At 38.1% G+C, this 14,214-nt stretch overlaps 2 protein-coding genes and 1 long non-coding RNA gene across 5 annotated transcripts in view; 1 reads left to right on the top strand and 2 right to left on the bottom strand.

Moving 5' to 3' along the window:
* The window catches only part of Hr3 (nuclear hormone receptor 3 ROR-beta), a 44,013-nt gene that overhangs the window by 28,273 nt on the left and 1,526 nt on the right, over window positions 1–14,214 (top strand). For both annotated transcript variants that reach the window (XM_089262610.1, XM_018104470.3), the window contains exons 2-8: window positions 12,235–12,462; window positions 12,561–12,729; window positions 12,821–12,990; window positions 13,068–13,171; window positions 13,544–13,690; window positions 13,753–13,996; window positions 14,064–14,214. In XM_089262610.1, coding sequence (XP_089118736.1) covers window positions 12,235–12,462; window positions 12,561–12,729; window positions 12,821–12,990; window positions 13,068–13,171; window positions 13,544–13,690; window positions 13,753–13,996; window positions 14,064–14,214 — 1,213 coding nt within the window. The remainder of the gene's footprint in view (window positions 1–12,234; window positions 12,463–12,560; window positions 12,730–12,820; window positions 12,991–13,067; window positions 13,172–13,543; window positions 13,691–13,752; window positions 13,997–14,063) is intronic.
* Window positions 3,115–14,214, bottom strand: part of LOC149091000 (uncharacterized) — a 29,820-nt gene continuing 18,720 nt past the window's right edge. The window contains exon 2 of the long non-coding RNA XR_016197188.1: window positions 3,115–3,339. This is a non-coding gene — a long non-coding RNA (uncharacterized LOC149091000). The remainder of the gene's footprint in view (window positions 3,340–14,214) is intronic.
* On the bottom strand, window positions 10,969–12,003 carry LOC149091001 (proteasome subunit beta type-6-like). Of its 2 annotated transcripts, none has more exons than XM_089262364.1 (3): window positions 11,875–12,003; window positions 11,173–11,807; window positions 10,969–11,096 (listed from the first exon to the last, which is right to left on the bottom strand). In XM_089262364.1, exons 2-3 carry the CDS (start codon window positions 11,781–11,783, stop codon window positions 11,066–11,068), a joined length of 642 nt encoding a protein of 213 aa, XP_089118490.1. In that variant the 5' UTR covers window positions 11,784–11,807; window positions 11,875–12,003; the 3' UTR covers window positions 10,969–11,065. The 2 variants fall into 2 exon arrangements, with proteins under 2 accessions (XP_089118490.1, XP_089118489.1); XM_089262363.1 differs by having other exon boundaries at window positions 11,173–11,792; window positions 11,875–11,973.

Here is a 14,214-nt window from a genome sequence, read left to right on the forward strand (position 1 = left end):
CAGACAGGCAAAGAATCGAGAGTCGAGCGATTAAAAGCTATTAAAAGAGTGTATTACAACTGACCTTAACTAGTCATACATTACATATGTAATAGAGTTTTTGTATGCCAAAAGCAGCCAGTAAAACGTTTACGTATGACAAGAAAGAGATATAAGTCAGGAGGGAAAGGTGTAAAGAGTTGTTGAATAACACGGATTAATTCTTTTTGAACTAACACACACATAATGTCAAAGCCAGTAAAACGTTTACGAAATGAAAACAGACCAAAGCCCAAAAATTACAAAAACTTGGCTAAAATCTTCTTGGCGAAAATCAAGTAAAACGTTTATGAATGAAAACAAAATGAAACTCCAATAAGAATAAAATAATATACAGGAAATAGAGTTATAAAACTACGACTAAACGTTTACGAATATCCTGCAAGGCAGAACTGCAAATAACATTATAAAGAAATGAAAACGATAAATAGAAAAAGCTTATAATAAAATTGTATATACATTTAAATTCTTCTATTTGTATTTTGGGCCTTGTCGATGTCAATGAGTTATAAACAAAGTTTCGGCGAATGTAAAGGATAGGAAGAGAGAAACAGAGATAGATAGATGTAGACTAATAGAGATAGCAAAGAGTAGCCATAAAATTGATATATGTACTATATGCATATGCAATATTATTATTATTCTAGCAATTATCTGGCCAGACAAAATGCAATGCATCAGTGGCCCCCACGGGGCCGAGCACACATAGTGCAACACACACACACACACACCAACACACACAGAGGCAGCCTCAGCTACAGCCAGAGCAGCAGCTGCTGCTGCGTATCTTATCTATGCAACTCTCGCATAGCATTTAATGTGCGTGAGCTACACAGGCAGACAGACACACATGCATATATTTATATATGTGTATATACATACATATATATCTATATATATATAGAGAGAGGTCTGTGTGTATGGACAGCAAATAAAAGATTGCATGTGCCCCACAATGCGACAGCCACCCAGCTGGACCAGAACTTGAAAGAAGTGAGAAGCTGGAAGAGGCCTGAGAAACGTGAACTCAGATGAAATATATAGTAAAATTTAAGCTCAAACTCAGTGATAAGAGCATTTGGGAGGCTTTTTGTAGAAGTTTTCATAAGAAAAATGCGTGAGAAAATAAAGCTAAATATATAAACGCTAAATAATATGTGCTAGAATGAAGTCAGTTATATAAATATTATATAAAGTTTGCCAAGCAACATATATATTATATAACACCTATAAATCCTCTATGACCCTTTCACACATGTAATATCTAAGCATTCCTTAGTCTACTCTCAAAGTAAATCCAATTTAATGCTTAGCTAATTGATAGAGCTTAAGTCAAGCCAGCCGCTTAGCTGTAAATAATAATGTTATGAAAAACCATGTGAGAAATATATGAATTTTCATGCATGACATGACAATAGCATGCAGGCGCAATAGAACAAAGAAGAACAAGGGCTAAAGCAGAGAGTAAATGGAGAATATTTAGTCAGGGCTTGCTACAAGCGCTGCTAAAGTCGCTGCAATTGTCATGCCTATATAAATATCATCCACAATAAGTGAGGCTTCATAATGTATAAAATAACCTTATTGGATTTGTGATATTCCTGAAATGTTCTTTATATTTTAGCAACCTCTTGCCTTGCGCATCTGCATCAAAAAAGTAAAATAAATAACTAATTAGTTAGCAGAGCAAACAAAAATAATGAAGAGTATTAAACGGCAGCTGTGAGCAGGGCTAACGGCATGCCTGCGGGTCCCACTGGGTAATGCGAAATGCGCCAAATGAATAGACGAATCTATACGTTGGAGCTAGCAGTGTGTCTCTGTGTCTGTGTGTGTGTGTGTGTGCATTTGGTAGTTTGTGTGCGCTGCACACACAAAAATGCAACTCGCCGACAAGTTAGAGGCGAACGAGCGCCGCCAACAAATGCGAAAAACTGGGACAAAGTTGAACAGACGAGCCAAGGACGGATATTAGTGCGCACAGTTGCATGATGGAAGCGATGGCAACAACAACAACAGCAACAACAACAACAACAACTGCAGCAGCAGCAGCAGCAACAGTAGAAAAACAAAATGAATGCCTTTTAGTTTTTGGTGTATTTTATAGACAAAGTTGTTGTTGTTGTTTATGCATGTTGTATATAGCATATATAATATATATATACATACACATATATATATATATATATGTATATGTATTTAGTTAAAGTTCTGTGCCGCCTTTTGGGCTCTGCTCGCGTCGATTCTGTTTTGTGATTACAATTTTTTTTGTATTTTTTTTTTTTGCATTTGTTGCGAAGCCGGCGTCGGCCAACGGGGCGGATGAGAGATTCGAATTTTTTTCGTTTGGCTGTTACTAGTGCAACAGCAACAACAACAACAGCAGCAGCAATAGCAGCAGCAGCTGCAACAACAATTGATGCTGCTGTGGCATTCATTGTTATGGCAACAACAAAAATTGCGCATACGCCGTGTTGTTTGAAAAAGAAAAACAACAAAAAATGCTATCAATTAGGCGCTGGCTGGAAAAACTCGTTTTTCCACTCGTTTTTCTTCAAGAATTCTTTTTTTTTTTTTTTTGTTTGGTATCTTTTTCATTTGCCAAAGACACAAACAACAAGTCACTGCAGTTAGTTAGTCAGTTTAGTTAGTCAGCGCGACTTGTTTTTTGGCCAAATTGTTAAAGTTCTAGAAGCCAACAACAGCAACACTCGAATGCCATAAATAATTGGCAAATGTTGTTGTTGTTGTTGCAAGTTGCGCAAAAGAAACGTCTAAAACAAAAAGAGTCAACTTACTGTGGCTTTGTGTGTGGCTTTTGAGGTTGTCAAGGTATAATTTTTAGTTTTTTTTTCAGCTTTTCTGTTTTTCGTTCGTTTTCGAGTCGAGTTCAGTTTCATTTATGTCGACGCTGTTGCATTTGAAGCCGTGCATAAATAATGCATAGGCCTACTTTATTTTTATTTTTTTTTTTTTTGCTACTTTTAGGGTATACCAAACCCAACACACACACACACACATTTGCACATGTTATCTATGACTTGCTGCACTTTGTACTATGCTAAGCATTTGCCATTGTTTTTGTTTTTGCTTCTCTCTCTCTCTCTCTCTTCATTCGCTTTGTATTAGCATAGAGCTCGTTCGTTTAGCTGGAGGGTTTTTCCACACACAGTTTTTCTTCTATTTTGGGGGCCTTTTGTGCGGGCTGACATGGACGTCGCTGCAGCCTAACAGTGATGTCATTTGTGGCCAAGATGTTTCAATCAATTCACATACATGTATTTAAATACTTGAAATAAGCTGAAATGGTGGAATATATAAAGTTGTATATAGAAATATTTAAATATTTGAAGTAATCTGCAATAGTTGAATGAAATATTCTTAATACGTCTTTATGCAGCTGTGCAAAGTTTTGTTGGAGTACATTGATTATGATACATATATGTGTGTCTATATTTAAATAGTTCCTTATAGTATAAATCTTTGTTGAAAGAAGGATAGAAGCTAGAAGATATACAAAAGGTTTCAAGACAATTTTTGAGCATTTTATAGTAAATTTATATTAAATAAATACATATAAATTCATATAAGAAATTCCATAAAATCAAATAATTAAGAAATCTATTCTTATCTCTCTATTCTTCTATAAACTTAAAACTCTCTCTTGAACTAAGTAAAGTTCATATACACAGGGTTTATAATATGCAGATACGCCTACAAAGCGTTTAAGCTTGTTAGAAGAAAAATTATGTTTTGTTTTGTGTTTTTTTTTTTTAATAAAATCCATTAAATCTAACAAACAGAAGATTTCATAAAATATTCATTATAAAGTCTTAAAAGACGAAAGAATAAAACTGAATAAAAATACTTAAGCTATGCTAGACAGTTGTGAGAGGTTTAAATGAACGATTAGGCGCAGACAATGACAATGACATGAATAGAATGAATCTTAAGAGCTTACTTTAAAAACATATATTGAAAGAACTTTAGGACTAAACGATATAAATAATTTAGCCATAACATTTGTCAATTTAATTATTATAAAAATTGAAATTAAGCCAAACAAAAACATAGTTATTTCAGCATATAATGTAAAACACAAACAAAAAATACCTGAGAATTAAAGCCGAAATGCAAATCTTAAGCAAACACCAAAAACGGGCCACAGTCAGCGAGCTGCCGCAATGACTCCTCAATTTTTAATAAATATTTATTAAACTCCTTCGGAGGAATGAAACAATCATAATAATCGAGTAAAAATTTCAATTTATAAGCAAAAAATTGAACAGAGAAATTGCTGAGAAATGAATCATGTGACGAAAATATTTCACACATATACAAAGACAAGTCGCACACACACACACACATGTAAGGTATACAATTGCTCAGTTTGCATTGTCACGTGCGACGGATACGTGATTTTCTGTTCGAGCGGCAATACAATCTGAAATATACAATATCAAGCATACGTCATGTGGCACACTCATCTCCCGATGCAAACAAATAACCCAAAAAGGAAATCCAAACAACCGTTTAGGTTCAACCGTTATAATGTGCAAGCTAAATTGCACTAAAAAGCAGAAGCGAAAGAATGAGAGAGAGATAGAGAGAGAATAGGGAAACAACTGTTAGCATGCTTGAAAAGATCTGTTAAGAAGCGGGCTTATAAATTACATCACTTTGGTGAAATTGTCGATTGCGTTCTTCGTTTTCATTTGCTCGCTTAGCGGGAATATTTGTCATGGGTCAATCAACTTTTGGCCAAAAGAATATTTATATATATTATATACACATACATACATACATATATACCTATATATGTATCTTGGCTCTCCCTCGTATGAGACAGATCTTTTTGTTGGCAACAAAAGCAGCACTGCCAATGGCACGTAGCGGCCAGCCCGAACCGAACAGTGCGAAATGTAAACATTACAAAAAAAAAAAATAAAATAAAAAAAAAGAAAAGAACAAAAATGCCTGCGCTGGTCAGCGAAAAAGAAAAACAACAACAACAACAACTGAGGAAAGCAGCAGCAAAGAAAAGAAAGACTAAAAGAAAAGGCCATTGACTGGCAAGCACCGTTAGGCCTGTGACTTTGGCATAACTGAGCGTAAATTAAAATTATATTATTATAATGCTGCTGCTGATTATTATTACTGTATTAAGAATGAGTAGCTAAGCTTAGCAGCGGCAGCGTCGCAGCGCCGCAGCAGCGTGAATGAATTTGTGGCTCTTTACAAATTCTAACGGCGTCTTCCTCAACCGCACACACACACACACACACACGTGTAAGTATGCAAATGCGCGTGAGCAAAAAGAAAGCGCCAACATTACGTAGCCATGCCAACAACATGCTAATGCCGCTCTCTAACGGCATTTTGATATATTTGTATGCGTGTGTGTGTGTGTGTGTGTATTTCTTTCCGCCAGCCGGCTTGCCTGCCGGCCTCCAACCCGCCCGCCACCCCAACCTTTTCACTTGTGAAAGCTGGCTAGCAAACGAGTTTTAAAAACTTTTTTTTCTTTCTTTCCTTCGTTTTGTTGTTTTACAACGTGTGCTTGGGCGCAAAGAACGCAGCACCATAAAGAGAGCGCAAGCAACACAAAAACACACACACACACACACACACCGCACACAGACACAAGAGCATAAGCATAGGCAAAGAGCGCGCTCTTAAGCGAAGAGCAGCTACAAAAGCTGTCTGTCTGCTCAGTTGTTGTGCATGTGTGTGTGTGTGTGTGTGTGTGTGTGTTCGTGTAAAGTTGTGAGTTGGCGCTGTTTTATTATTATTATGAGCTCTCGCTCTCGCTCGCGCAAGCAGTTGAGTTCAGGCAAGCTGTTTGGCTGGCAGGCGGTGCATTGACCCCACAGCTCGCTGACCCACTTACGAAGCTGCTTTGGCGAATGCGAATGTTGCGCTCGTGCCGCGCAACCCGAGCGAATTGCTTCGTGACAACTTGTGCAATAGGCAGCAAAGGCAGCAATAACAACAGCTAGAGCAGAGGCAGCGGCAGCGACTTCTTTTCTCTCTCTGTTGCTCTCCCAGTGCTCTATGTCTAAGCTGCTGCTGCGGCTATTATGTAGCCGTTGTTGTTGCTGTTGTTGTTATTGCTGTTATTATTATTATTATTTTATTTGATCGCAGTCAAAAACTGCAAATCATATGCAGCTCTACCTCGCAGCTATTTATTTTTGAATATATTTTTTATCTCTTTTACTCACTCTGTGTTTTTTGTTCGCACATGTCGCTGCATATTAATTTTCGTTTGTTTCTTGTTTTGTGTGTGTGTGTGCTTTTTTTGTGCCTGCATTTGCAATAAAGAAGAACATATTAATTTTGACTTCTGGTTATTGCAGCGCCCGGAGCGATGAGCTGCCGCACAGCGTGTGCGAGCGAGAGGGCGTGACAAGAAATCCCGCTGGCATGCAAAATAAATTGCATATGCGAAAATATTCTCGCGTTTTTCTTGTTTTTCATGTGTGTGTGTGTGTGTGTGTGCTTGTGTTTTCTCTCTCTTTTATTTTTTTTGGCCCATTCAGAATTTTATTTTATTGTGCTTTTTTGCATAGCATTTAAATTATCGTTCGCTGCAGCTCGTGGAAAACTTGTTGGCAAATTGCGGTTTGCACTTGCGGCGCGCTTTTTGCCTTTTATTTGTTTTATAGCAACAGCAGCAGTTAATTAACTGTTACTTGTTTGTGCTGCCAGTGCATATGGTGCGTATGCTTGATTTTAACCTGCTCTCTCTCTCTCTCTGTCTCACTCGCTCGCTCGTTCATTTTTATGAATTTATGCGTTAATTTCATTGTGAAAAACGAGCAAATGCAATTATCAATGGATTTTTATGAGACGTCATTTTATTTTTATTTTTTATTTTTCCTTATGGCTTCAATCAGCGCAAAAATAAATATATAAATATATACATTTTATTTGGCAATATAAAATGCATAATGGGAGCAGCTGTTTGCCTAAAAACATAAAGCCAAATGCATAAAGATATTTATGTACACAATTTCTAATTTAGCAAAAATGAAATCTAGGCAGATTTTTTATGAGGCAACAAATTTCAGTATTTAATATTAAAAAAAAAAAGAAATGAAGCATTAATAAAAAATATTTAAATTATTTTAAATATAAATTTTTTTTAATTACAGCTACAGTTTTCTTATATAGATTATAAAGTTATATTTTTAATATTTTCTATTGTTTACAATAATGGAAAATATATGCAAGAAAATAGTTGTGCAATGGTTTCAAGGCAAATCTATTTACTTATGCATATGTTCATACATATACATATGTATACATATACATATGTACATATACATATATGTATATGTATGTAAGAGCTAGAATTATATATGCCTATATGTATATTACAATAAATAAATATATTTATAGAATTTTTTTGGGTATTAACTTATTTACACTAATTACATTTCCTATGCCATATAGAAAGATAACAGACTTACATATGTATGTATGCAGGGAAATACATGCATATTAAATAAATAAAAATGAGCACACACATGAATACATGTAAATATATGTATTTGCCGTGTTTTACAAACAACTTTTTTTTTTTGGCAAATATTTGTCATATTTACCCAAAAAGTATGTCACGTTTTATTTGCTTTTCCATTGTGCGCTGTTAAATTTCTGTTCCATATAGAGATACATACATATGTATATAATGAAAACAAGGTGTGTGAGTAGAAGTCAACTTTTAGTTATTTAATTTTTAATTGTATCAATATTTGCCAACATCAATTTCCATTGTCCCGATAGACGCACATGTGTACACACACACATACATACGCACATACATACATACATACATAAGTGGGCCAGCTTAGAGCATTGGCAGCGCTCTTTAATTAATTTTTCGCTAGCCAGCTTAAAGAGACCCTACAAAACCTGTAAAACCTTTTTGCAGATTGATGTGGATGGCTAACGGTAAAGTTGTCACACATATATTCAACATGTGTGTGTATGTATGCATGTACTTAATGCAAGTGTACACAGACATACTGCTTATCCGCATTCAAAAGCACGCACAGACATTTATAGCTCAAGCAAAGCCGATAAAGATAAAGATTTACTGTCAAACGCATGTGTTTGTCAGTGTGTGTCGTCATGTGTCGGCTTGCTTGTGTGTTTGTGTGAGTGTGCCCACACTTCTTTATTTTTGCCGTTCGCACAGCGCTTCGTAATGCACAGAGAACATTACAACTTTAAAGCGCTTTAAGCGATGCTCAAACAAAACATACCAGCACACAAACACACACGCACACAGAGACGTCGTTGTCATCGCCGCAGTCAACTACACTCGGCTGCCTCCCCCACCGCACCACACCACTCCTCGTGCATTGTCGCAGTCAGCCCGCTGGTGACGACACACATTTGAAAATAATCAAAATGAAAAAAAGAAGAAAGACAGCAGAAAAAGAAATAAAAACACAAACAACAAAAACAGTCTGTTGCACTGAGCGCCGCTGCATTAGGCGGGCAGGCAGGCAGGTAAAGAGCGCGATAGTAAGAGAGCGCAAGTGCATGCGCACGATTAAGAGCGCATTGAATTGCTTCAGAACAAAGAGAGCGACGCTTAAGAGCAGCACTTTCTTTTCAATATGCTTTTGTTATTTCACTCGCGCACTCACGAGCATGAGAATCAGTTGGGCTGTCTGCGTTCGTGTGTGTGTGTGTGAGTGCTGTATGATTTGTATTATGGTGTGTGATACTGCCGTGTTGGAAAGGTTCATTGACACTTGAAAAACATTTCATACACAAACGCACACTCACACACACACACACATGCACTCAGACGTCTCTTACTCATTCGCTCTGACGCTCATCAACTGTCACACATTTCTCCCAATGCAGCAGCAGCGCAGCAAAGCGACTTCAGCGGCTTGGCACATTTTTGTACAGCGTCGCGACGGCGACGTCGCAGCCACTGCTGACGTCGTCTGTGTTTGTCTGCTTTCGGTTCAGCGCGCATCTTTCATCCTCGTGGGTAAATACGCAAAGCGCTAGATTACACAATATGCGTTGCGAGCAGAGGCAGCAACAGCAGCAGCAGCGCAGTGGCAGCGACAGAGGCAGCGGCAGCAAAAGCAATTGAATGCGGATTCGGTTGCTTAGGCTCGCGAGGGGGGTTAGGCGTGCTGTGCGGCTGCTGGTTGTAATCAACCCAGTCTGCAGCATCAAAGCGCTGCCTAGAACCAGTTCTCTTTTGTGCGTGCATGCGTATGCGTGTAAGTGCATGTATTTGTGTGTGTGTGCTTGTGTGAATTTGGCTGCAGTTGATCAACGAACGGTTTATGTGCGTCTGCTGTTCTCTTTGTTCGCTGCTAAAGAAATTATATCATCGGTGTTGTAAAGGATTGTTGCATGCTGCGAGGGAATCCCAACAGCTGTCGTTGTCTGCCTCGCACTCGCACTCGCACACACACACACACACACACACACACGTACACACATACACACATTGAGGAGCACTCAATTTACTTAAAGTGAACCAGCTTGAGCCATTGTCTAGGCAGAACAAGTGGCTGAGAGTGCCCCATTGTGCACTGAGGGAAATAAGTGTGAGCATTTTGGTGTTGTAATGGGAAATTATTTGAAAAATTCACAAGATAAAATATGTATAAAAAAATAAAGATTTTACATTAATAATACTTGAAAGAATAATATTAGTAAAAATGAATATACATATAAAATAAAATAAAAGCTTAATAAAAATTAACTAAATAACACAAATAAAAATATATTTAATACATATGTAATAAATAAACTATAATCAAATATATAAAATAAAACATAAAATACAAATATTATTAATATGAAGTAAATATTAAATATAAATATTAAATATTAATAAATATTATTTATATAATTTAAAATATGAAGTAAATAAGTGGAAATAACAATACGTATATAAAAAATATTTTTTAAATATTATAATAGAATATTATTTAATATTTATTCTTTCAAAGTTGTTTTTTCTTTTTTGAGTTTTTTTATATACGTGTATATACCTATATATATTTTTGATCATTAATATTTTGATTTTATTGTTCCCACATTTTTTGTTTATTTTTTACCTCCACTTTAAAACTGGTTTTTATCCACGTCCGCCTTGGTTTCTCTCAGTGCAACAATTCTTATTGCGTAATAAGTACTGAGCTCTTCAGCTCGCTCAGCATTGTTGTGCCACGACAATGGGGCAGCCCACTAAGCCCTAGTTAATACTCCTAATGCCGCATTGTGGCGAATGCCGCCTGCCAACACGAGAACTTCAATTTGCATTGCTCTGGATTGGGCCAAAAGGCCATATGGCCGCAGTTAATGGGTCTACGTCTCGGGCCGACAATAGACAAACGGACAGACGGACAGACGGACAGGCAACAACAAGTAGCACCAGCAACAGCAGCAGCAGCAGCAACAGCAGCAGGCGGAACAAAGTATTGCAACACAATTGAATCGCCTTTGAAATGCCACAAAGCAATTTCTTAGGCCTGCCCCGTTTGCTTTTCTTTTAAACCAAATTAACTTGGCTAATAACTTATTTAGCGAGCAACGGAACGCAGATGAATGCAGTTAGCCATGATTGGTGCCAACTGTACAGAGCGCTAGTTAATGGGGCGTTGGAGATAGGAATAGGAAAAGCCAAAGAAATTCTTTAAGAACTTTATTAAAACTGTTAGATCTGTAAGAGCTTAAAGGTTATGATCTTATAATGAAATCATTTCGTATAGCTCCAAATAACCCCAACAACCAAACTAAAGAAATTCTTAAAGAACTTTATTAAAACTGTTAGATCTGTAAGAGCTTAAAGGTTATGATCTTATAATGAAATCATTTCGTATAGCTCCAAATAACCCCAGCAACTGAGCTGAATAGTTAAGATCCAACACAAGACAATTCTCACACTAAAGAAATATATTCTTTTTACTTCATGAACAAGTATACAAATATAAATAGAAAATTTCACACAGCTGGCCTTATAGGCATCCAGAAATTAGATCGGCAGTAAGAAGGACTCTCGTTTTCTAAAAAAGAGAGAAAAGAAGGAGAACGCATTTAGTCATATCCCAGATAAATCATGCCTCTAAAATATCTCATTACTTGTTCATCCGCCACTCTCTGTCCTTTTTGCGCATTTCGGGATCGTCCTTGGGGTAGACGGACGCACTCATGCCGTCTGCGGTGATGATGCCAATTCGTACCGCACCGCCCGAGCTGCAGTCGTGCCGTACGGCCAGCCGAATGGCACGTTTGACAACATCGACGGTGTCCTCTTGATTCATGCCCGACTTAAAGTGCGCTGCCATGAAGCCGTGGATGGAGTTGGAGCCGGAACCGGCGATGGCGTACCGTTCCTGGACGAGTAGTCCCGTTATTGGCACCGTATACACCTGACCGCCCTTCGCCTGATCCCAGCCGGCGACAATGATGCTGGCCACCAGCACGTCGCGCATTGCATAGATTTTGTTCCGGAATTGTACGGCCGCATCGTACACCAAACACAACGTATTGCTGTAATTCTGAAAGCTGCACAAAAAACTCTCCACCGACTCGGCCAGAGTCTGAGTCTGGGCGGCCGAGCCACTGCGACAGCAATAGATGTGATCGGTGATCCGAGTTAGCTTATCCGCCGTACGATTCGAGACGTAGGTACGGCAGCTAGTGCGCGTATCTGCGCCCATCACCACGCCCCCATCGAATTCAGCGGCCATAATAGTAGTCTATAAGGATTGTATCTATAGATATAGACTTGTATCTATATACATACATATATACACGTATAACACGAATCGATCTACTTACCCCGCCGTAATAGTCATCTGTGTTCATTGAACACGATTGTGGAATGTGCCTGAACCGACAAATATAAAAAAACTATACAAAAAAAAAAAAAAAAAAAAATTAAATAAAAACGAAAACATTTCTATAAATGTTACATAAAATCATATGTATACCTGATTAAGCGTAGACACATCACATTATTAATCATTAATTACAAGTCTTAATTTATATTCAATTTGTGATTTTTTTATCGACTACCCAATTTCCTGGAAAATCAAATCTCTCTATGAAATGACTTTATTAAGAATTACTTTTATAAGAATTTCTTTCCTATACAAATAAATGACTAATAATAATTTCGTAAATTCTATCTGCTTGCAGCTCAAATTGAAATAATTCCATGCAAAGTCTGTGGGGACAAATCATCGGGCGTGCACTACGGCGTTATCACCTGTGAGGGCTGCAAGGGCTTCTTCCGGCGATCGCAGAGCTCCGTGGTGAACTATCAGTGTCCGCGCAACAAGCAATGCGTGGTGGATCGCGTCAATCGGAATCGCTGTCAATACTGTAGACTGCAAAAGTGCCTAAAATTGGGAATGAGTCGTGATGGTATGATGTGCAGGCATTCAAGATCACACAAATCAGAAAACTGTTTCGATTACATTTTGAGATTTACATATTTGCCATTGTTTTCCCTTCTCTTCTAGCTGTAAAATTCGGAAGAATGTCCAAGAAACAACGCGAGAAGGTCGAGGATGAGGTGCGCTTCCATCGGGCGCAGATGCGAGCGCAGAGCGATGCGGCACCCGATAGTTCGGTCTATGATACACAGACGCCCTCGAGCAGCGATCAGCTGCAGCACACCAATTACAACAGGTGCGGTAATCGATGCATATGACTTTTTCGACTTTTGCAAATTTCGTATCTCTCTAATATGTAACTATGGGTATTTGCCCTACTTAAACAGCTACAGCGGCGGCTACTCAAACAACGAGGTCGGCTACGGCAGTCCCTACGGCTATTCGGCATCGGTGACGCCACAGCAGACAATGCAATACGATATATCGGCCGATTATGTGGACAGCACCACATACGAGCCGCGCAGTACAATGATCGATCCCGAATTTATTAGTCATGGTATGGCCTACTAGGTGTTTTACTATCTGTAGAGCGCTCCTCTTTAATCTCTTTAAATTTCTGTCACGTTTCCTTAGCGGATGGCGATATCAACGATGTGCTGATCAAAACCCTGGCGGAGGCGCATGCAAACACAAATACCAAACTGGAATCCGTGCACGACATGTTCCGAAAGCCTCAGGTGTGTAGGAGTAAAGAATAAAACTTGGGAATAGTAGAGTTATTAGGGTTACAGTTAGGATTGAGAAAAAAAATACAAGCTAAAATATATAAACTAAATATAAATTATATAGAATTTGTTTATAATTAGAGCTTAAGTATATTAATGAAAATATCAGCTAATAGAATATAAATGTATTTAATATTTATTCGAATGAATACAGAATTAATCAAAATGCATTTAATAGACTATCAAAATTTCTTAAGTTATCTATCAGTTATTTATATTTGCTTTATTGACTGCAAAAGTCGTTAAAATACATCAGACAGTCTATCAGCAAGCCTTAAAATATTATCTATATTAAAATGATAATGCAATATATATTTCTTGCAGGATCTATCACGCATACTCTATTACAAAAATCTGGGTCAAGAGGATCTCTGGCTGGACTGCGCCGAGAAGCTGACACAAATGATACAGAACATAATCGAATTTGCAAAGCTAATACCGGGCTTCATGCGCCTCAGTCAGGATGATCAGGTAAATTGCGATGACAAAAGCCATAAAAGAGAAATCAAAGATGATATATGTATATTTTGCAGATATTATTGCTGAAGACGGGCTCGTTTGAGCTGGCGATTGTTCGCATGTCCAGATTGCTAGATCTCTCACAGAACGCTGTGCTCTATGGGGATGTGATGCTGCCCCAGGAGGCGTTCTACACATCCGATTCGGATGAGATGCGTCTGGTGTCGCGCATTTTCCAAACGGCTAAATCGATAGCCGAACTAAAACTGACTGAAACCGAACTGGCGCTATATCAGAGTCTAGTGCTGCTCTGGCCAGGTAAAGACACTCTGCATTAGATCTATTATAGATATGATATATATATGTATATGTGTGTGCTTTACAGAACGCAATGGAGTGCGCGGCAATACGGAAATACAGAGGCTTTTCAATCTGAGCATGAATGCAATACGGCAGGAGCTGGAAACGAATCATGCGCCGCTCAAGGGCGATGTGACCGTGCTGGACACGCTTCTCAATAATATACCCAATTTCCG

This window comes from Drosophila navojoa, chromosome 5 (assembly GCF_054131105.1).
Source record: "Drosophila navojoa isolate 15081-1374.11 chromosome 5, UAZ_NAV_1.0, whole genome shotgun sequence".
NCBI classification, from domain to species: domain Eukaryota; kingdom Metazoa; phylum Arthropoda; class Insecta; order Diptera; family Drosophilidae; genus Drosophila; species Drosophila navojoa.